This window comes from Lycorma delicatula, chromosome 1 (genome assembly GCF_047948215.1).
Source record: "Lycorma delicatula isolate Av1 chromosome 1, ASM4794821v1, whole genome shotgun sequence".
Taxonomy (NCBI): domain Eukaryota; kingdom Metazoa; phylum Arthropoda; class Insecta; order Hemiptera; family Fulgoridae; genus Lycorma; species Lycorma delicatula.
In genome coordinates, this window is record NC_134455.1 from 3235353 (window position 1) to 3259377 (window position 24025).

The 24025-nt window shown below is 28.9% G+C and overlaps 1 protein-coding gene across 4 annotated transcripts in view; it reads right to left on the minus strand.

Annotated features, from left to right (window-relative positions):
- The window catches only part of LOC142322279 (vacuolar protein sorting-associated protein 11 homolog), a 106520-nt gene that overhangs the window by 49114 nt on the left and 33381 nt on the right, over window positions 1-24025 (minus strand). For all 4 annotated transcript variants that reach the window (XR_012755829.1, XR_012755836.1, XM_075361227.1 and 1 more), the window contains exons 7-11: window positions 22103-22251; window positions 12533-12766; window positions 9444-9597; window positions 6512-6658; window positions 3281-3469 (exon numbers count right to left, since the gene is read on the minus strand). Coding sequence is in view for 2 of the 4 variants with exons in the window: in XM_075361227.1 (XP_075217342.1) it covers window positions 3281-3469; window positions 6512-6658; window positions 9444-9597; window positions 12533-12766; window positions 22103-22251 (873 nt within the window). In the remaining 2 variants the exon portion in view is untranslated. The remainder of the gene's footprint in view (window positions 1-3280; window positions 3470-6511; window positions 6659-9443; window positions 9598-12532; window positions 12767-22102; window positions 22252-24025) is intronic.

Genomic DNA, 24025 nt, shown 5'->3' on the forward strand with positions numbered 1-24025 from the left:
AAAATGAACAAAGTAATAGAGTATGTATTGATTTTTTGAAACATTAGTGTAGATATAGAGTTACTGATGGCCTTGAATGAACCTGCTGGCCTGATGTAATGATAGGGAGATTGTCAGCTGAGCAATGGCTACTGTGCAGGAGGAAGCAATGCGTGTACTATGGTTTTATGAAAGCGGATCTGTTAATATTGATCATAGACTTTTCGTTTAGAGCACAATCATGATCCTCCTAATAAAGATACCAATTAAACATTGGTATCAGCAGTTTAAGGATACAGGAAGTGTAATGTACAAAAAAGATGCTGGCACATCTCCCTCTCTGTAGAAGTTGTGGAGCAAGAGAAACTTTTCAGAGAAATTTTGGCAAATTGACTTGTGCGAGTTTAGAACTTTGGAATACAGCAATCAACAATTATGAAGGTTCTTCACAAGTACCTAAAACTTCATGCATACAAATTCATTGGTGTAAGCAAATGAAGAAACCTATTAACCACGCCATTACAATTTTGCTGTGGGGATTCCTGATAAAATGAACAATGATAGTACTTTATAAAATGTAATCTTCTCTGATGAAATAACCATTCATGTTTTTAGTCATGTTAACATTCACAACTGCCAGATTTGAGGTAGCAAGAACCCTCATGTTGTTTGACAAATACAACATGATTGTTGTGTTTGCACACCAAACGTCATTTTGTGACGTTCGGTGTGCATTGATTGTTTATGAAGTGATCAAACCATTCTTCTTCGTCAAGCTAATGGTTACTAGTGCTATTTATCTAGACATGTTACAAAGGAGTGTAGTACCACAAACTTAATATCCACAACCCAATGTTTACTTCCAACAAGGTGGTGCACCACCATACTGGAGTTTACATGGTAGGGACTACCTACATGAACCATTTCCTCAACACTAGATTGGCCGTGATGGACCAATTCTCTGGCCACCTCAATCCTTTGATGTTATGCCACTTGATTTCTTTCTTTGGAGGTTTGTGAAAGAGAGGGTATACACAACGAAGATTGTCAACATTAGTGAATCAAAAGAAAAATCCTCCAAGGTGTAATTAATGGAATTAACTGCAGATATTCTTCATAATGTGAGGTATGAAACAGAATATCATCCAAACATTTTACACCACAAATGTTGCACAAGTGGAAACAGTTTGAAGTTAATAAGTGTTATGAACATAAATGTTTTATTAACACCTAAAATGTGTTGAATAAGTTATGATCACTCTGTATATATATATATACAGTATGTATATATATATATATATATATATATATACATACTGTATATATATATATACAGTATGTGTATATATATATATATATATATATATATATATATATATATATATATGTATATACATATACTCTGTATGTATATGTACTCTGTATGTGTATATATATATATATTTAATATCTAGTGATTCTGCCATCAAGAAGTTTAAATGATAATTCAGCAACAAAATTGGTCTTGCATCCACTTCCTTGCTACTCTCACTACTGCAAATTGTTTTTTTTTTCAAATCTATTCTATTATACAGACATAGTTGGTTGGTTTACATGATGTAATCTCAAAACCTCAATTGATGAAAAAGATTCCTACACTGTTTAAAGTTTTTTTCCTTTTGCAATAAACAGGATATATAGCAATTAAATTAAACCAATAGCCCTTAATTTTGCAGAATTTGTACCCTACAAGGTAATATTACTTTAAAATATACTGATAAAGAAAGGAGTCTCTTTATGAGAAAACTGTCCAAACATTTATAAAACTTGGTAATCAGATTCGTTGGGACCAAATGATTACTCTCAGAGAGATTGATGAGATTTTAAACAGTCACAACCTCCCTAAGAAAACCCCAATTTAAATGAGGAAGAAACTGAACTTTTATAATGGACTTTTATTCAAAGTGTGTTCTATCTTCAGAAATATTTGAAAATCCATAAGGTATCCTAGAAGTTCAGAATTCCTTACTCCCAATAGATTAACATACTTCGCTAAATTAACAAAAATTGTAACGTTATATATTATAATAATTTTTTCAAAATATTTCAGACAATTAGAAACTCATGGGTGTACAGAGTAAAGACCCTTTTACCAACCAAATGCTCTTAATCCGTAACTCTCTTAATTTATGGAAACTTGGGTTTAATTAACCCTATCACCCCACATTAATCTGTTTTACAAAAACAGATTAATGTGAAAAAAAGAAGCAATCTCTAGTAATGAGAAAATGTACGTAGACCAATTTTGTTAATGAACTATTATTTAAACTCTCCTTGATGGCAGAATTAATTAAGTTTAAATTATTTATTCTAATTTACTAAAATTAAATTTGTTAATTTAAACAAATTAACAAAATTGGTAAATAAATATGTTGGTAATGAATGTAATTATAGAATTTAATAACTGAAGATGCAAGATCCTGTGAAGATTGCTTCTTAGAATTAATATAAGTTTAACTTATCTATTTACTGTGGTTTGGTGGTTTATATAGCTTTTATATTTTATATATATATATATATATGTGTGTGTATATATATAAAATATAATATAAATGATATATAATGAGTGCGTGTGTGCATGTGCACATGTACGGGTATGGGAGGGAGGGAGGGGGGAGAGAGAGAGAGAGAGTGAGAGCATGTAAGTGGGTGTTATTTTATTGAAATTAATCTTTTTAAGATTCATGTTATTCCTCTGTACTATTAAATTATATTTAAATTCAATCAAATAAGCCACCAAGTACAGAATATTGAAATGAGAAATATCTTCTTAATTTTTCATGAAAGTACTTTTGCAAAATCCTGCATCCTCAGTCATGATTGAATTTAAATATAATTTAACAGTACACAGGAATAATATGACTCTTAAAAGATTAATTTCAATAAAATAACACATGCACACATGCGTGTGATCTCACCCTCCCACATGTGCATATATGCGTACACACACACGCACAATTTTTCCAAGACCACTACCTTTCTCTCCAAATAAACACAAATTTAAATAATGCAATAATTAACTTCTATTTCAAATTCCATTCTAACCACTTTTTCAATGAAGAAACATGTAAGATTCTACAGTGAATTTTCAGTCATTATTAATACTGTAACAATTTTGGTTTCTTAATAGCTGCTGCAGTTTTTATTTTATGTATGAAGTTGATTATGTAGATTACAAATATCATGATTCAAAACTGACTCCAAATATTGTTGTAAATAAATTTGCAACAAAAATATAAGATAAAAAAGATATTTCATTTACCTCAGTGAATGTTAATTTACTTAAATAATCGAGAGCTGCATTAAATTGATGATTGTCTTCTAACTGAATTTTTAAGTACCATGAATGCAAGTTATGTTTTTTAGCCAATAATAAAGCATCTTCAGATGAAGACTGCCTACACACGTTAACTGCAACCTCTACGTCAAAATCAAGCTCTCGATTTTCAGTCTGAAATAATGTACATAATAATCATAGAGAAAAGTTTCCTTTAAATAACAAAACATATCAAGTGGAGAAAAATGTTTACAGAAGAGGTAGATGATACTTGAGAAACGACAAAATCTGTTATACACGAGTATCATGTAGATGTTTCTGAGTATTAGTATAAAACAAAACAAACATTTTATATTTATTTTGTCAATATAAATTATTTAAAGTTATTATATAATGATTTACATACAATTTCATAGTCAGTTTATCATACATACACAACTGGTAATAATTTATGATGTAAATATAGTATTCTACATGTACAATTAAAAAGAAAACTTTAAAAACTATATAATGCAACATGTTGAGAATCTTTGTGCATATCAGAACCTGCACAAAGATATTTACAATACTTTAAATCTATATTTAAATGAGATATTAAATTAAAACATCTCCCATCTCCTCAACTGACTTTCAAAACAGTATTGTTGATTTTTGTAAAGCGATAAAAAAAGTATGGATGATGAACAAGTAATTTGTAAAATGTATAAGTAAATGATAAAATCGCTTTACAGCATTCATCAAGTTTACAAATTTTACCGATTTTTCTGTGGTATTTTATTACTTTCTTTAAAACTTAATTTAATAAGAAACCTTATCTAGTATAAATTAATATATATTTTAATAGGAATAATTTATCTTAATTACAACTTTATTTTAAATTAATTTATCCAATTCGTACAATCCTATAAAAATTAAAAAAGTTACTTCATGCACAAATTAAAAAATTGATACAAGTACAAGCTGTCACAAAGTATCAGAGAATATAAACTTTTAAATGATGTAAATATAAAAATTCTCTGAATTAAAGTACATATAAAAAAATACTTGTTTTTAAATCTAGCTCACTTATATGTTTATCAACACACACTCATTTCCTAATCGAGATACCATACTTAAAGAAAGAGGTGAATCTTTTTTTCAGAATATTTCTGATATTGCATTCAAATAATAACATTCTTCACATGTTTAATATGGGGATAATTTTCACATAGTTATTATTTTTTTGTACTGCTTATAAAATCCTTTACCAAACCCAAAGCTTCTTGTACAACAAAAAAGTGATGCAAGAAACTTTATGTGTTTTTGTCATGGACATCCTCGCATATTCAATGAGAGTATTCAATGCAAACTTCTTTTCTATTTCTTCTTCTGCAATATTTAAATAGCCAGGATATTCTAATCAGTTTATAATGTTATCTTTTGATACTTTGGTTTCCTACCCACAAGCAGTGGCTATTATAAATATGCAGTGCTAGGCATTTCCAAATCAGTTTCCACATCACTACAGAGTAATGTTTTCCATGCATCAACTAAAGTTGATATAACATACTCAATGCATCAACTTAATTAAAAATAGTCAAACAAACTGACTTGCTTTTCTCTCACAATAAATCCCCACTGTCAATTGCTAACATTAAAAAAGAGCAAACAGCAACTGATGTAAATAGAACCTTCTTAAACATGGTTTTTCATATGTAAACAGAACATTTCACGATTTAAAATTTATTTTAACCTTATGACAATTGTCCGTAAAATCTGAAGTCTATGAAATTGAGAATTTACTTGCATAAATTTGTACTGTTATAAATTTATGAAAGTAAATAAATACATAAATATGTACATAAATTTGTACTGTTGTGTTCATTACTACCAGATTGGCACTGTGCTTTGGCTACAGTTATAGCGAAGAAACTATCAAAATTTGTTTTGTGATCCTAATATTCCTTTAGGTATAGTGATATCTTTTTTATCGAAATAAGAATAAGGAGTAACTAGCTAAAGACTAACAGACTAGATATAGGCTAACTAAATAGATCAGATCTAAAATAGAACCTTTACTACCAGGTGCATAGTTGCTCACATTCTATTTTGGGTTTATTCCCTGTCTCAAATCAGTTTACTAACCCTGTGGTTTCATAGAATAAAGATAACCAATCAATATTTAATTACTTATCAAACTTTTACTTATGATAACCTAACAATAGGTGAAGTTAACTTATTTTACAACAATAAGAAAGTCATCATTGACTTTTCCATTACCTTGTCAGCTTACAACAAATTCATTTGATCCTCTGAGTGTTCCAGACAGTCACAAATTGTAAACCTAGAAAATCTACTACTCCTTTCTGCAGCATTTATTTTCTAACCATGGAGAGCCTCTAACCATATTTTCATATACCTCAGTTTTCCTATCCTAACCTAGAAGTCCAAATTCCAATTATTACATCTTCACTTCCTATTTCCATTTCTAGTCAGTTTAAATTTTTTTATGTTGAACATTCCACTCACAGACAGAGAATATGATTACATTATATTAAGGATTTTTTGTCTGAATTCAGCTTCTTTCTCATCACTCTTTTGTTAAAAATATAACAGAGCTTACATAAATAATTTTAAAAAAAAATCAAATTCTTTGTTTTTATATTACACACTCCAATACAGCATGACTCCATCAGAGTTCACAGAATCACGAATGTTTCTTCTTGAACACTTGTAGTATTTGATTTCACTGAACCCAAGGGTTTGTTTTTTCTTTATTAATTTTATAAGTTTTTTGACCTTTCCTTTGATATTAGCTTTAGATCATACCTTACCTTTGGTACATCCAGTTTTCAGTACCTTGCTCAAATAATAATGAAAAATATTACGATTTCATTTTGTAATTTTTTCATTAATTTTATCTTCAATGATGACTGTCTCATTAGATGTTAAGTTTTTATAGAAATGGCTTTCACAAAGGACAAAGGATAAAGGAAAAAATGCCTTCAGCCTTCAAGGACAATAATTGCATCAATGCTGGAAAAAAGTCCCTTCAAGGGATAAACATTAAAAAATAAATGTAGAAAAGAGGAGAGTTTTAGAAAGTAGTCACAACAATCTGAAAAAAGCTAGATGAAGTAGTAACCACCTTGCTGTGACAACTAATACTAATAAATAGTATTCAAAAATAGTTATATAATAATACTACAGTAAATTATTTGAAATCTTTCTACACACCATTATAAATTCCTTAAGTTTATCAACTTGATTTAATTTCGTGTAACAATTAAGCAAAAGTGTTGTATGGTCTGCAGTAGCAACACCCTCTTTATGTAATGCTTGAAGATATGTAGTTAAGTTATCAATCTGATGAGATGCTAGGAACTGTAATTAAAATACACAATTTTATTTTTATACAAAAATCCAAATAGTACATATATTTTACAAGTGTCCTAACCTCATTAAATAAATCATTGACAACTGTCAAAACAGATAAGATACAAACAAGATTTGTTGCAATATTTTTCATTTTAATACGCTTTCTTTTCTTTTAATCTTTTAAGAAGAGATCTAATTATTACATTAGTAAAATAGTTTTTAACCTAAGTTTTACTTGAAAATCAAAACTGAAGAAGGACTGAATCAAAAGAGATCTTTCAGTTGGTAAGTGCTTTTATTGTTCTATATTTGGCAATTCATGAATAACTTTTTAATATGTTTATTAATAACATAAACATAACTTTGTGTTTTTTTCATGGGCATCCCCATCCTCATCCTCAGAGCTACTTATTCAATGCAACCTATTTTCTATTTCTTCTTCTGCATTATTCAAGTAGCCAGAATCTTCTAACCAGTTCATAATGTTATCTTTTGATACTTTGGTTTCCTATCCTCAAGCAGTGGCTATTATAATATGCTAGGCATTTCCAAATCAATTACATGTCGGTGGAAACCCATATTAACAAAACAGTGACTTGGTAAAGGAATAATATATTCTCACAGTCCTACAAAGAGAAAAATGTACAGTTTTCGCTTTAAAAGTGAAAAGCTAACAGAAAGGTTACTAGATTACGGAAAATTTTTATCAGCAGGAAATATTAAACTCCTTGTATTAAGTTAATAAATGCAAAAGATACTAATAGTATTAGAATAATAAAACTACATTTTTTAAGAAAAAAATGATATATTTACAAATTAAAAGAAACTAACCTCGGGAGAGTAAAGTAGGAAGAATAGTAACCAGGAGAGAAGACTGATCCACATGGACAACTGGGATAATCGATAGTCCACTTCCTTTTCATATATATTATAAAAAATTTTATTTTACGAATGATATAACTAGGCAAAGTTAATGTTAATAAAAAATCCAAAATGAGCAATCCAATTTGTTTAGTTTACTATCTCTGAATCATCCAGATCGAAACTGTGGATTGTTTTAATTAAACTATATAAAAAAATACAGAGAAACAATAAAATGAAAACCTGAAATTGTACTGCATTAGGTACAGGAATACATAAGATGAAACTTAATGTATTCCGAAAAATAATTATTACTTTAATCCATTTTTAAAAATAAAATCCACATAAAAATTCACTATAAAACAGTTAATAACTTGAAAGGAGAAACTAATCAAACGTAAGATTAATAAAACAGTGTGCACAGATAGGTATAGTTTATGAGTCCAATAAAAAAAAAGCTAAGTATTAAGTAATTATTTGCTAGATACAACTGAAGAAAGAAACATTAGCTACCAATTGGGTTTTGAGAGTGATCAAATTTTTCTAGTAATTTTCCAGCGTAATACATAAAAACTTATATTACTTAAATCTACTAATAAGGCTAAATTTTCAGTATAATTAAGTCCTTGGAAAAAGGTTTTTCTGTAAGATCTGCTGGCATAAGTAGTAAGATATTAAAGAGGGAGGAAAATGAGGTTTCTGGCAAATATATTCAATCTATCATTGGAAAGACAGACTGACACACCTAAACAACCTGCAGTACTGTCTATTTATAAAAAAGTCAATCCAAAGCTCATTTTAAACTACTACCTTATTCTACTGTCTCCTAGGTTCTAGAAAATATAATATAATTTAAGTCATGCTCATAAAAGTTTGTGAATGGAAATAATCTTTAAGAACAATCAATCTATTTAAAATTGTAAAATTTTTCTTAGAATTGTTAATTTTCTTAGAATAAAATCCTTTACAAATTTTGTCTTTATTTATCAATTGGCAATCTAACTAAGTTAATTTATGGAAAACGTGTAAGTTTTACAGTTTACAAACATGTAAAACTTTCATATTTGCTTCTTTATTTAAGTTCCAAGAATTTCATTGTGACTTCATTTCAACAGAAAACAGATCAAAATATTTAGCTAACCATAACTGAAAAAACAAAGCATTCTGACTTATATTGTAAATTTACATTATACAACTTGTATAAAGTCCTATAATCAGCCCCCAAAGTACATATGCGATTTTGAATCTCCTCATATATATTTATTACATGAAATAACATAAAACTATATTTTGAACGTCACTTCTATCTTAATAATGTTCTAAAATAAAGGAAGTGAATAAATGAGATAATGTAATAATTAAAATTTCTTTGGTTAACTACAGCAGCCAATTATTAAGGTAATATTTAAAAATAATTTGATTTATACTTTGAATAACAAACTTCTTTGATTAAACATATTTTATTTTCTAATCATAAACGTTGTTAAACATCTGCAACTATTTATTAAAAATACTAAACCAGATTATTCAAATTCTGATTTTTTTTATTAAATTAAACAGTATTTAAAAAAAGTAAAAATCTTTCTATTATATTTAAAATAATCATAGCTTTCGCAAACATTCTAACTTGTTGGATGTACTTGAGTTTCAAACTCCAAGCAATTTTAATTTATTTAAATACAAATTTGGCCTGGATTAATAAAATGTTACTCTCATACAAAAAAAAAATAATATTGATTTTTAACAATAAAATCAGTCTTGATTTGTAAAGGATTTTTTAATTTTTAAATGCATTTTAAATAGGTCACATAAGAAAGACTCATGGAGTTAATGAACAAAGAGAAGAAAAAATCATGTTTCAAATACATATATATATATATATATATATATATAAAAGCTATATTGATACTATAAACCTTAATTTAATTACCTTTCTTATAACATATGATGGTTCAAGGCTGCCAATAGTTTTTATATATTGTTCTATTGCACCGTTATGATCACCTTTGCTATATAAATGATCACCATACTGCCGAAAAATATCAATTAAACCTTCTGTATCATACTGATGATTTTTAGCAATCCTAAAAAATTAATAATAAAATACAAATAAAATTTTTTTATAAGAAATTAACTTTTAACCAAATAACTTCAATCACTTTTAAGGCAATGAAAATAAAATATTTTAGGCAAATGATTTTAATGTTTTAATTGTCATCAACTGTATTAATTATTGTTGCTGAGTGCCTGCCACATATTTTCTAAGCAAAGTTTAGTGCTGTGAAAATTCATGTAACCCTTTGTTATCTGGTGTATCATTTTTTATGCTTTCAGAAGTGTATAACATCATACAAAATAATTTACTTCAAATAACTGTAGCAGCAAACTGAAACTGTCTCTTATCTAAAGATTATTTTCTCAAATCATATGATGCTGAAAAAACTAGAATTCTGATTTCTAAAATAATTTAAAACATGACTGACAGCTAATTTCAGATGCTAAGTACACTTCATGATTACTGATTTACGCATTTCATATTATTTTTTTTTAAGCAAAGAAGGAATATATTTAGAACAACAAACTCAGCAATGCACAAATTGCTTCTTGTCTTTATTAAACGGTAAATGCACACATTAAGAATGAGACAGGTCAGTATAAATAATGATACTCAAATAATCGCAAAAATTTATATGTGAAAGTTAATTATTAAACACGGCTCGTTCTCTTAAATAAATTCATTTATAAATGTAATAATCAATGAATCATAATCTTAATAACTATCACATGAAAATAAACAAGAACAAAACAAAAGTAATGAAATGTAGTAGAAATAACAAAGATGGACCACTTAATGTGAAAATAGGAGGAGAAAAGATTATGGAGGTAGAAGAATTTTGTTATTTGGGAAGTAGAATTACTAAAGATGGACGAAGCAGGAGCGATATAAAATGCCGAATAGCACAAGCGAAACGAGCCTTCAGTAAGAAATATAATTTGTTTACATCAAAAATTAATTTAAATGTCAGGAAAAGATTTTTGAAAGTATATGTTTGGAGTGTCGCTTTATATGGAAGTAAAACTTGGACGATCGGAGTATCTGAGAAGAAAAGATTAGAAGCTTTTGAAATGCAATGCTATAGGAGAATGTTAAAAATCAGACGGGTGGATAAAGTGACAAATGAAGAGGTATTGCGGCAAATAGATGAAGAAAGAAGCATTTGGAAAAATATAGTTAAAATAAGAGACAGACTTATAGGCCACATACTAAGGCATCCTGGAATAGTCGCTTTAATATTGGAAGGACAGGTAGAAGGGAAAAATTGTGTAGGCAGGCCACGTTTGGAATATGTAAAACAAATTGTTAGGGATGTAGGATGTAGAGGGTATACCGAAATGAAACTACTAGCACTAGATAGGGAATCTTGGAGAGCTGCATCAAACCAGTAAAATGACTGAAGACAAAAAAAAAAATCTTAATAAAAAAAATAAATATCACAATCTATAAAATTGAAAATATACAACTTTTTTGAAAATAATAAAAGGTAACAAATGTTTTTGTAATCTTTTAGAAAAGCGAAAAAAGTTGACAATCAATTGAATCTAACTGAACAGATTCAAAGATGATAATAATGAGTATTACAAAAAGAGTGCACTTCTTAGAACCATGTTAAGTTATATATCAGTAAATTTTATATTTTTCTATTAATCAAATTGTATTCAAGGTACAATTTTAACTGCATAGAGCAGTTAAAATAGCCAAATTAAGCAATGTCAATTCAGACCATTTTTTGCAAGATGCTATCTATGTGATTTTTCAAGGATGATGTATTCATTCAATTTTGTGAGACTAGAAACATACTGAATCAAACAGGCTCAGGCTGACTACTACTGTTAACTGTGGAAGTCCTTGAGGATATATAAGAGCACTTAACTTGCACACTCATAAAATTTCTTAGAAATTATCCTACCAGATTGATCTAGTAACTGCTTTCAGAGCTACAAGAATGTTAAATTACATGCTTACAATGCTGGTCTTGTCCATAATATCAGAGGCAAACAATTTTAAACATTTATAGTATTGTCATAAGTTTCAATCTGTATCTGGATGAAAATGGGATTGAGCAGCTGGATCACATTTATTTTGATAACCAGACTTCACTTCATCTGGAGAACTAAACGAACAGTAAAACCAATATGGAGCAATGAAAATCTTCACAATTTTCATGAATCATTACACACAAAAAATTCTCACCTGGTGTGTAACATGCTGTGGCCATGCGCTAAAGTTTTCTAAAAATTATAAAAGTGTACATTGTGAAATTTATCATCTCTTGATCTAACAGTTTATTGCACTGTTTGAAGAAAAATGAGTAAGACTATTGGTTTCAGCAAGAGAGTATTACCTGTTGTACTTCTAATAATGCAGTTACCATGCTGCAAGAATTTTTTCTCATAATTTGATTTCAAAAGGCTTGTGACCGCTAGTGTTTTAGATGTCATACCACCGGATTTCTACTTTGGGGTATTTAGTTTTCAAAATAATTATTATCATTCACTTGATGGACTCAAAGCAAACACGTTTTCAAATCAAGAACTTTAAAACCCATCTTTAAACTTTGCTCTGAAAGTATATTTCACACATTAGCAACAAATATTAAGAAAGCTGGCGGCTGCATGAAACTAATAAGAACTTTTATCATAAAAAGTTTATAAATTTATGCAAAGGTAATAAAATTTTGTCAATAGAAGGGTTAATATACAACTCTTGAGTATTTAACAAAATACAGTGTAAGGTTGAAGCTGTTCTTGCTAAAGAAAAATTTTAATTAAAAAAAATATTGATACAATGATGGAGACAATAAAATAGCATCACAATACACTAATAATTACATACTGTCCTAATTATATCTCTAATTACATCTTAACAAAGTATATAAAAATATAAAATTAAAATAGGAATATTTCTAATAAAACTATAAAGTAAGAATATATGGAAAAACAATTTTTATATACTGTTACCTGATTGAAACATCATATAAATTTTTCTTAAACAGTAGTGCTAGTTTAGATTGGAGGTCTTTTTCTGCAAGCTGGTACATTGAATGTGATCCAGTTACAATATAAAACGATCCCCATTCAGTAAGAACAGCTTGAACTTCTTTCAGTGGTACTGAGAATACAATAAACTTATTCTGAATATCAAGAACCGTTAATGTATGATGCGTTGGTTCTAGTTCTGTGTTTCCTTGGTTTCTAAAATCAAAAGATGAAAAAAATAATAATATGGCTATATCTGTATAACTTAGATGATTAAAAAAATATTTGTTTGTGTATGGCTATTAATATTAGGAAGACCTCAAAAGACTGTTTTATTTTATCATAAGAATTCAGACACTTGCTGAGGATTAAATTTTTAGCTTAGTACTCAATGATAGAACTAAAAAAGTCACTGATGCAATCAAAGAAGTATAAGTGACCTTAAGAAAACAAAATGTGTAAAAATACAAATGAATAAAAAAATCCAAAATGATTGTAGAAAATTGCTAAACACAAACACATAAATTTTTTTTTTTTTTTTGTCTTCAGTCATTTGACTGGTTTGATGCAGCTCTCCAAGATTCCCTATCTAGTGCTAGTCATTTCATTTCAGTATACCCTCTACATCCTACATCCCTAACAATTTGTTTTACGTATTCCAAACGTGGCTTGCCTACACAATTTTTCCCTTCTACCTGTCCTTCCAATATTAAAGCGACTATTCCAGGATGCCTTAGTATGTGGCCTATAAGTCTGTCTCTTCTTTTAACTATATTTTTCCAAATGTTTCTTTCTTCATCTATTTGCCGCAATACCTCTTCATTTGTCACTTTATCCACCCGTCTGATTTTTAACATTCTCCTATAGCACTGCATTTCAAAAGCTTCTAATCATTTCTTCTCAGATACTCCGATTGTCCAAGTTTCACTTCCATATAAAGCGACACTCCAAACATACACTTTCAAAAATCTTTTCCTGACATTTAAATTAATTTTTGATACAAATTAAGTAGAGGATTTTAGAAAGAAGCAAAAAATTAATGACATAAAAAGCTGACAATTTGATAACTCTTAAGCATTTTTGCAGTAGTACAGAGTTTAAAATTTACTCTTCTCCAATAATAAAATTGAAAATTATATATACTTTTACGACTTTGATATTGTCTTTCTTTAACAAAAATTGTAATAAATTTTCTAGTTTGAATTATAAAGTAATTTCAAAGTAACAGAAATTCATATAAATCTTTTCTAAGTTAGAAAGTGCAGTTAAAAATACCACAAATAACAAAATTTTGGCTATCTGCATTAAAAAAAAATAAATGTTTTTTAATTTACCTCCAATAGATCAATCAATGTTGAACATTGTTACCACATAAAAGAGTCTTATCTAAAAGAGAATACAAATAACTTACTAGTTATACTTTGAAACATAAAGTTAAACTTCACCTAATTTGTTGAAGAAGGGTAACCCCGTAACAAATCCCCTCCATATCCTTATTTATTACGATAATCATTGAAAATTGCTCCAATTTTGACGATTCAAATGGAGCAACTTTGATTGCTCCAAAGGTTGGAGCAATCAAAAGTTACAAAGAGTTATAAAAATACGAATGAGGTGTTTTTATAAAGCCTTTCGTAATAACATTTTAATCATACATATACTTTTTATTTTTTATTAAGCTAAAGAAATGATATAGAAAACATGAAACCAATTAAAAAAAAACACTTATAGAAAATCACTAAAAGTTTAAAATTAGATAACTATTTTGATTTTCAAGCAATCATCAAGAAATATTGAGGAATGAACAATTAAAAAATTAAAATAAATGAATGAAAATTATAATAATAAACAAATAAATTACAAATTTTATAGTGAAAAATAATTTTAACTCCAAATTTAACCAGTTGTTATCTGTAATCCAAAATCACCTTTTCAGTGTGCTTTTTTATTTTTATGATAATGTTAATGTTAAATACACCAACAAATATACATACAGTATATTGTAACCAAGCATTTAGCTTTAAACTTAAGAATTCTCAAAATGTTAAGGAATACAAGTTGCTTCCAACAAGAAAAGTAATTTTTTCACTGTTTTACTGTACTTTTTCCACTCTTTCATAAAGGGTGTCTAGGGTAAAGGTATCCAAAGGTAATGGCCTATATTTAGAAAATCAGTTGTTCTAATCTCTTAAATGTAGGCTCAATCAACAGGAAATATCTCCAAGATTTGTTCTGCATACTCTTGAGGTCAGTAGAATAAGCATGTGCAAGCAAGTCGACTCGCAATGCAATTGTAGTCAGACAAGATGTGGACTTCACAACAGAAGGTTCAGTGCATACTTTAGTTAGTGAAGTTTCAATCAATGCAAATAAATTTGGGTGTAGGATGACCAATATTCCATTCAGTTCTATACGCCATTGAACACGCATAACTGATTGAAACTTTGTTAACCAAAGCATGCATTGAACTAAAGCTGTGAGGTCCACATCTCGACTGACTACAATTGCATTGTGAGTCAGCTTGCCTGCACTTGTGTATTCTACTGACCTTAAGAGTATACAGAAATCTTGGAGATATTTCCTGTCGACTGAGCCTACATTTAAGAGATTACGATGACTGGTTTTCAATAGACCATTACTTTTGGTTTGGATACCTTTACTCCAGACTAACTGTAAGGAAAGTAAATTGGTGGTAACAAAGCAAGTTTCACCTGAAACATACAGTAAATGTGTTGTAAAACAATGGAAATTCTTGCATTGATTATAAGAAATAAAATACATCTAAATCCATAATAGTCCTACAATTTGTAAGTTTTATCTAGTTCTATATAGTTAGAATTGTTAAATGTACAAACCATAAGAGGAAAAAAATATATAAACAAAGTAACTGATGTTGTAGGCTATAGAAAATGCTTGAAACTCAAAGGAATAGAGGAATAACCAGTCAAATAATTGACGATAAAAAACATTTTTTTAATTTTTGAGAACCGAACTTCTCAATATTCATTTAAAGAAAGCAGTGTTCAGAAGCTAGTGTTTATACCACTTAGATAATCTCTTCAATCATAATACTTATATTTTGGAAATCAAATAATTCTGATTGTAAGACAAATAAAATAAGTGTGATAATCAATAAACTAATGAACGTGAGAGAAATACTACCCAAATTTCTAATATGGAGCTGAATTTTCTAATTGATATTTTTTCCTGTAAACTTATTCCCTTCCTAAGTTCACAGAAAAGTTCTGCTAGTTTATTGAAAAAAAAAATTCTCATTCTTATTAATAAATTACATTTGACATTATCAACTACATTTTACTTTATCAATGTACAATACCAAAAATTAAAATTTTTTCAAGCTACGTGTAAAACTACCTGTTATGTTTCCTTAGCAAATCCAGATTAGCTTAAAGTGTAGCAAATTATAATGAAAGTTTTAATCATACATATGAAAGGTAATTTCTATTTATTTAGAACACTGAAAAATATAAATAAAAAAATTCAAACTGAAAAACTAAAAACAAAATTTATAGAGCACTTATTTTTAGGGAGGAACTTCTACCACCAATGAAATGTTTAAAAACCTTTAAACCGTATTATAACTAATTTTAAAAATTTCATTTCAATGGGCTGAAAAAGTAAAAACTTATAAAGCAGATTTTTGGGGTGAAAGTGTTTTTTAAAGTTAAAAAAATTATTTTTTAGTATTATTTCCAAAGGTATTCTTTTTTGAAAAGTTGAAAAACAAGCACAAAAAAAGTCATTAATTTCAATCATTGAGATACAAACTACACACAATTTCATAATTTCTCATTAAACAATTCTTGACACATAAAGCCTAGCAGAAACCAATAACATACAAATGTGTGTACCATAATTATTATAATTTAATATTTTTTGAGTCAAAGTAGTTCAAAATGTAGAGAAATACCAAAATCATAGCAGACCATCTATATGTACAATATAATCTACATTATATTGCTAAGAGAAAAGGTGAATCTACAAGAAACAATCTTAGAAATCCTAGTTTTAATACATAAATTTACCTAATATATGAATTTACTTTAATGCTTGGTCCACATTTTATACTTTTTTGCGTAAAATTCTTAAATTAAAAAAGCAGATACTGCCTTTTTGCTTAGTTCTATACTGGTCATAAACTAAAATAAAAAAGCAGGATGAAATACTGCTTAGCATCATCCTAACAAAGGATAAACCATATTATATAACGTATATAGTCCCAAAAATAGTTTGTTTGAAAACCCAGTATTATAAATGTGTTTTGCTAAGCATTATTATTTAAAAATTATGATCTTATACAGCAACAAATACATGAAAAAAAATAATTTCTTGTATTAAAAATATATTTATTATTTAAAATACAAGATAGGATAATAAAAAAAAATGACCAATGAGATTTATGAATATTTACTTTCATGAACATATTTATTATTTAGAAATTTTTTTAAATAAAATCGTACAAATCATTAGAAATTAAAATAAATTGCATATCATATTAAATATATATAAAGAAATAGACTCTAAACAGTATATTTTCAGAGGAGGGTGCTAAAATATTATAACATACATATGTAACAGTTTGCAATGCCAAAGTTATGCCATGGTCTACCAGTTTATCAGAACTGTAATTATAAGAAATAATTTTTTTGAATATACAATAAAATAAAAAGGTGGAGGAATTACTAAATTGATTGGGATATTTCATAGAAAAATACTTAGTATACTCTTATAACAAAAAATTTTTTTACAATTTTATGGAATGTACTAACCAATTTAGTGACAAAATTGGATTTCAAAAGACTGATGTACAAATGTGTACACATAAGGTTGTGAAATTATAAGAAAAAAATGTTGCTTAATGAAGCTTACTCTTATAAAGTATTGGGAGTATGAAAAAAGTTATGAACATCTGCTAAATTTTTACAACAAAATAATCAACTTTAAGGGTCAGTAAAAAGGTTAAAAATCTTTAGTACTGTTGGTAAAAAAAAAACCATTAAAATTATGAACTTGTAAGGCAGAAAAATATGTCTTACAATCCTGCCTAAGGCAGAAGAGGAACAAGAATCTAGTGCTGAAAAAAGAGGCAAAGCGTGGAAGAATGAGAATGGAGAGTTGAAGAACACAGCTAAATACTCAATGGTCAAATAGAGACCATATAAGACTATTGATAAGGATACTGATTTTAATGTTGTTCATTTACCTATATACTCTGGAGAACAGACAATCTATTTGTACTCTACCTGTGTTGAAAGAGAACAGTACCTGTTGAATTATCAAACAAGACATATGGAATGTCACTGAACAATGATTGAATCAAAGTCAATGGAAGATTTGTCACGGGTTGATTTTCCTTTACGAGGTTAACAAGAGTTGAAATAATGGTACAGAAATGAGTAGATAGGAGGAGGAGCAGAAAAATTAATTAGTTTGTTAGAGAAAATAGCAAACCTAACATAAGTTAGTGAAAAACCAATGTTACTGATACAATAATTTTTTGATACAAGTGATACCGTTATAATTTTAAATGAGGAAAATGACACTGATGGACTGGTGGAAAATTTGACATTAACTATACAATTAATTGTGTTCACTATTTAATTGATCACAAAGATTGTTTCTATTTGAAAGACGTTTAAAAATAAAAATGTAAATCATAAAATTGTTTTATTTCATCAAATTTTATAATTATACTGAAAATATTATATAAGTAAAATGTAAATGTGACTGTGAAAATGCTCATCTAGAACAAAACTAAAATTTAGTTTTCCCATATTTTTGAAGAATGATTTCTAGATTTTTCCAAATGCACAGTGGGGCCAAAGTGTAAAAGGCTGGTTAAAATTAAAAGTTAGTTTGTTTACTGGAAACTTGATATCAGAGTTTTTGGAGTTGCTGATTGCAAATCTGAAGTCAAAAAAATGAAATTCAAAATGACTGGTAGAAAATTATATGAATTTAATTGAAAATCAGTGTCCCCCTGAATACTATTCAGTAACCCCTAAATAGTGAATTTTAAGTAAATAGGATGATTTTAAAAAATACTGATCTGCCATATTGGTTCTGCCATTTTGTTTTTCCCCACTCTAATATCAAATTTATAAGCAGCAACCTCAAAAACCCTCAAGTAGCAGTTTTCATCCAAATTGGAGAACGTTAAATCCCATCTTGTGGCTACTTTTGATTTCAAATTGGGTGAAAAATAAATTGCAAGATTTCATGTACACTAACATACAAACATACATGCATATAAACAAACAAACAAATGAGTGAAGTTAAATAAAACCATGTAAAATACAAACATTTTTCATAATAATGTTACTTTTGTGTATTTTTATTGTAATTACCATTTAAAAGAAAATTAAGTCAAACATTTTTAAATGTATTAAACTGAAATATTCATATTTTTTATCATACACACTTGAAACAAAAAACACGTAGGGCAGCTTTAAGCAGCTGATTTTTTTTCTTAATCAAATAAAAATGAAAACTATAAATTACAGAAGATTTCCTTTATGAACTCTGAAGCAGGTATACAATATTCCCCTCTTCTGATCCCTTTCTTTTTCTGTTTAGCCTCCAGAACCACCAGTATTACTTCAAAGGATGAGTGAGGATTATATGTATGAATGTAAATGAAGTGTAGTCTTGTACAGTCTCAGGTCGACAATTCCTGAGATGTGTGGTTAATTGAAACCCAACCACCAAAGAACACCGGTATCCATAAAATAGTATTTAAATCCGTATAAAAGTAACTGCCTTTACTAGGATTTGAACCTTAGGACTCTTAACTTTGAAATCAGCTGATTTGGAATGACGAGTTTCACCACTAGACCAACCCAATGGGTTCTTCTTCAGATCCCAGTTTACAGCAATTCAACTATTCTTCTACCTAACCCAATTATCTGAATCTTTGATATGCGACTTCATTTTTCAACTTTTGACCGGTTTTTTGGATTTGGTCTCAGTGTGAGGTGGTGTAGCAATTTAACTAAATTTTTACACTAACTTATTTTTATACTATATACAAAATTGTTTGACAGGCAAATTTTCCTAGAAGTAGCTTTGATTTTCAGGGAGAACATCCTTTAGCACTGAAATAATCTATCCAGTTTGTTTCTACCAAATCCAGCTGCTGATGCTAGTCAAGAAGGCAAGCATCAGGTTCAGATGGTCAAGTATCAGTTATCAGGTGTATATATTCTCCATGATAATATTCAACTTACAAAACTTCTAATTTTCTATTCTAAACCGCAATAAATTTACTCAAGAGAAATGAGTAATCAAATTATGATGCTAATACCATACATGTGTAAAGAACTAGACTACCTGATCAACTCATAATGAGAAAGCAGTATCTGGATTGACATTTTAAACAATATTAAGCAAGAAAGAAATGTGTGCTAAGCAAGAAAGTAGTATCTACTAAGCAAATTCTGCTCTATCTCTCTTCCTTCAAACATGTAGATACTGCTTTCTTGTAACATTAGAACTTATTCTGGATAGACATTTCTCCTTTGTTTTTCATTAATGGTTGTGTGCAATCATTTTAGTTACACGAATGGATTCCTTACGGTCAAAAACATGGGAATACACACAACTCAAAATCTACAATTTTATAGATACTGCCTACATACTAAAAAGATAATTTCACAAAATTCTGAAAAAAAAATTATGAACATACAATGGTAAATTAACAAATTAAACAAAACATGTAGGCCATTAAATATTTATTTCACATGAATATGAAATTAAATATACATTAGTAACAAAAAGTATATTTACTACAGTGAACAAAACATTCTCAATTAGAATCTATCATTCAGTTATTTGTTAATACAAATAATTAACAAAATGAATAACAAAAATTTCTTTGCATCAACACAGTAAGTTTATTTTGTTACTGTATAAATATATGCAATTTGTGTAATTCATGATCTAAGCTGAGTACATAAAAAATTAATTCTAATACTTTTCTCAAAACAATTGAGTACTAACTCTAAAGCCAAAATTATATCTCAGAACTGTCAGTAGATTGGAAGTAAATAAAATTAATTTGAAAAACATTTTAACATATAAGCTCACACAGATTTAAACACATACATATACACATTTTTTTTGTATTAAATTAGCTGTATTTTATGTATGTATATTTTATGGTAGGATCTTCAGTTTTTAAACATTTTTCAAAATGATGTTTTTATTGTTACAAAAATAGATTTCAACGCAAGCATGATTATCAGTTGCAATTAAAAAAAAAAATTATAATATTTTATTGTAAACAACTGGTTATATTTATTAATAAAAAATATACGAGGTGTGTGAGAAAAGTAATGATATTGGTAACACTACGAGCGAACTGGCAACGCTGTGTCTACCGGTCTGTGCTAGACCGGTTTGTTCATCCTTCCCACATGCTCAGTACGAGTTTCAACTCTGTTCAGCCAACACATTATTTTTGACAGCATCATCACTGAAGTTGTGTTTTTGTTGTGTTATGAAAATGGAGCATCGGAATTTAGAGCAATGTTGTGCAATCAAGTTTTGTGTTAAACTTGGGGAATCCGCAAGTGTGATCTTTGAAAAGTTGAAACAGGCCAATGGGGAACATTGCTTATCAAGAGCACAAGTTTTCCGCTGGCACAAATCATTTCTGGAAGGCCTAGAACATGTTGAAGATCAACCTCACTCAGGGAGATCTTCAACTTTCAAAATCTGATGAAAACGTTGAGCGTGTGAGGGTCTTGTGAGATCAGACCATCGTTTAACAATAAGGATGATGAGTGAACAGTTAAATTTAAACACTTTCACCATACATCAAATTTTGACAGACGATTTGGACATGTGGAGGGTTTGTGCAAAATTGGTGCCGAAAAACCTCACAACGGAACAGAAGGGCAATCGAAGAAACATGTGCATTGATCTTCTTGAGAGGATTGACAATGACCAAGAATTCTTTAATTCTTTATACACGGTACTGTGCATAAAGAATTTGTTCCTCCAGGACAAAGGTGTCCTTGAAAGGCTCAGGAAAAGAGTGATTCGCGTGAGACCAGACATTGCAGACATGTGGATGCTTCATCATGAAAATGTCCCGTGTCACATGGCCATTTCCATCAGGGAATTTTTGACCTCAAAACACATTCCTACGGTTCTTCAACCCCCCCCCCCTATTCACCTGATTTGAGTCCTTGTGACTTTTTCCTTTTCCCAAAATTTAAACATGTCTTAAAAGGACGTCATTTTGGAACTCTGGAGAACATTCAAAATACTGTGACGGACAAGTTAAAAGCCCTACCAGTTGAAGCCTTCCAGTGCTGCTACCAGGAGTGGGAACAACGACCCCGCTGATGTATAGCAGCCCAAGGGAACTACTTTGAAGGGGATAATATGTTGTTTGAAAAAAAATAAAAACTATGGTAAGTAAAAAGTCAGTCTCATTACTTTTCTCACACACCTCACAAACATATTATAATTAGAGTAAGGTGGCATAAAAATAACATTTTCTGAAGCATAGTATTTAAACCTTACCCAATGGGAGGTGTAGTTGAATTCTGAGATTTCTGTTTAGATTCTTTAGCAACAATCACGAGGTAACTTCTGAACCACTGAAGCATAATTTTTTCACCATCAATAGCATAACATGGTCCAAGACCATCAGTTGTATAACAGTAAATTGCCTGAATAAAAAAAAATCATTACAATCTTATAAAATGTAAGTATTATAAGTTATTTCACATAATACTAAAACCTTCTGAATCAGACTATAAAAGGTGAACTGTAATTGTAACAATAACAAAATTATACTTGTAAAATTAGAATAATTATTCTAATTTTTCATTACACAATTGTATTTATCTGAAGTGAAGAAAATATGAATAGAAAATAGAATTACTTTCAAGATAGTGGTTCCCTTTATTGTTCACTATTTTTTTTATTTTTTACCATTAACTTCGATATAATCTTGGAAGTAGATCTTTCTTTAGCAGTACTCAATGAAAAACTATAAAAACATAACCTACAAAAAGGATTTGATTGAAATAAGTGTAATGTTAGTAAAACAAAAACATTATAGCAACTGAATATGGTATTATACCAATTTGAAAATTAACCCAGTTTTGAAACTTGTATTTATTTTGTGCTAAAATTCATATTAGCAAGACTGATGCTGCTTTCAATTTCCTTCTGTCAGTGTGCTAATCTTTTAACCTCAACATAATTATTATATCCTTTGTCATCACTATCTTTTATAAAATCTAATCTTTATCTCTGACACATTTAACCTTTTACAAGAGTCCAACTCTTCACAGAATTATGCAAAAACCTTTTTTCTTCTTCTATTCATCTTAAGACCTCTTCGTTACATACTTCATTAACTCATCTAATATTTTATGTCCTCTTACATAACACTTCAAAAACCTCTGCTCTATTCCTTTCCGATTTCCTTACTTTCCACGTTTCACTATCATCAAGTACTATTCTTCATAAAAAATACTTTTAAGACAATTAATTTAATTCTTTGATCTAAATTAAATAAATCTAATTTTTTTCACACTGTACATCTACAAAATGCTGTAAGGTTGAAAAGAAACTGTGACAGTGGCAAGTCTACATCACCACTTTAACAAAGGGCCTAAAGCCACAATCTGTGTTATTGCAGTTTCAACGAAGGAGCAGATAAGAATTAAAATTTCACTCTCTTGTGATTGCAGCACTCTCTTGTGCAGCAGTCCCCTACTTGCAGAAAAATCACAACTGTTAAATTACCCAGTAATAAGCCTGAGAATACAAATGGTTTTAACAGTATAAGGCAATGGAAATGAAAATGGACTATGAATTTTGGCTAACAAGGCTATGGAATAAACTACAAGTTTTAAATGAAATAACAAAGTTTGTTGTGGATGTTTTAACTGAGGCTAAAAAGAAAATTTGTAGCTGTTAAATGTGGATATTGTTTACACACTTCTATAATGGTTGGACAAAAGTGAAAGGGCTTTGTAAGGTATAAATACATGTTAATGAAGGAAACTGTTAATGAACATCTTAAGGGTATCTATCAAAGTCACAGGATACTTTATGGTAATAATTGGTTTATATGCTTGAAATAATGTGAAATAAAAAAGTGAAAGAGGATTCTGAAGTGGCATTGTGTAATATTTTTAATTAAGTCCCTAGCAAGCAAGAGATGATATTAGTGGGAGATTTTAACGTTGGAGTAGGAATGGAAAATGAATGGATAGGTATGAAGAAGCTATAAGGAATGATAATGGAGAATGATTAATTGTTGTTTCAGAAAATTAATATTTTGAAAATAAACTCGTTCTTTGTCCATAAGGATAGTCATTAAATTTATATGGCACTAGCTGACCCTACAGTGCTTCACCATTGGTAGATTTGAGTATGTATATATATACGAGATGCGACAATAAAGTAATGAGACTGATGTGAAAAAAA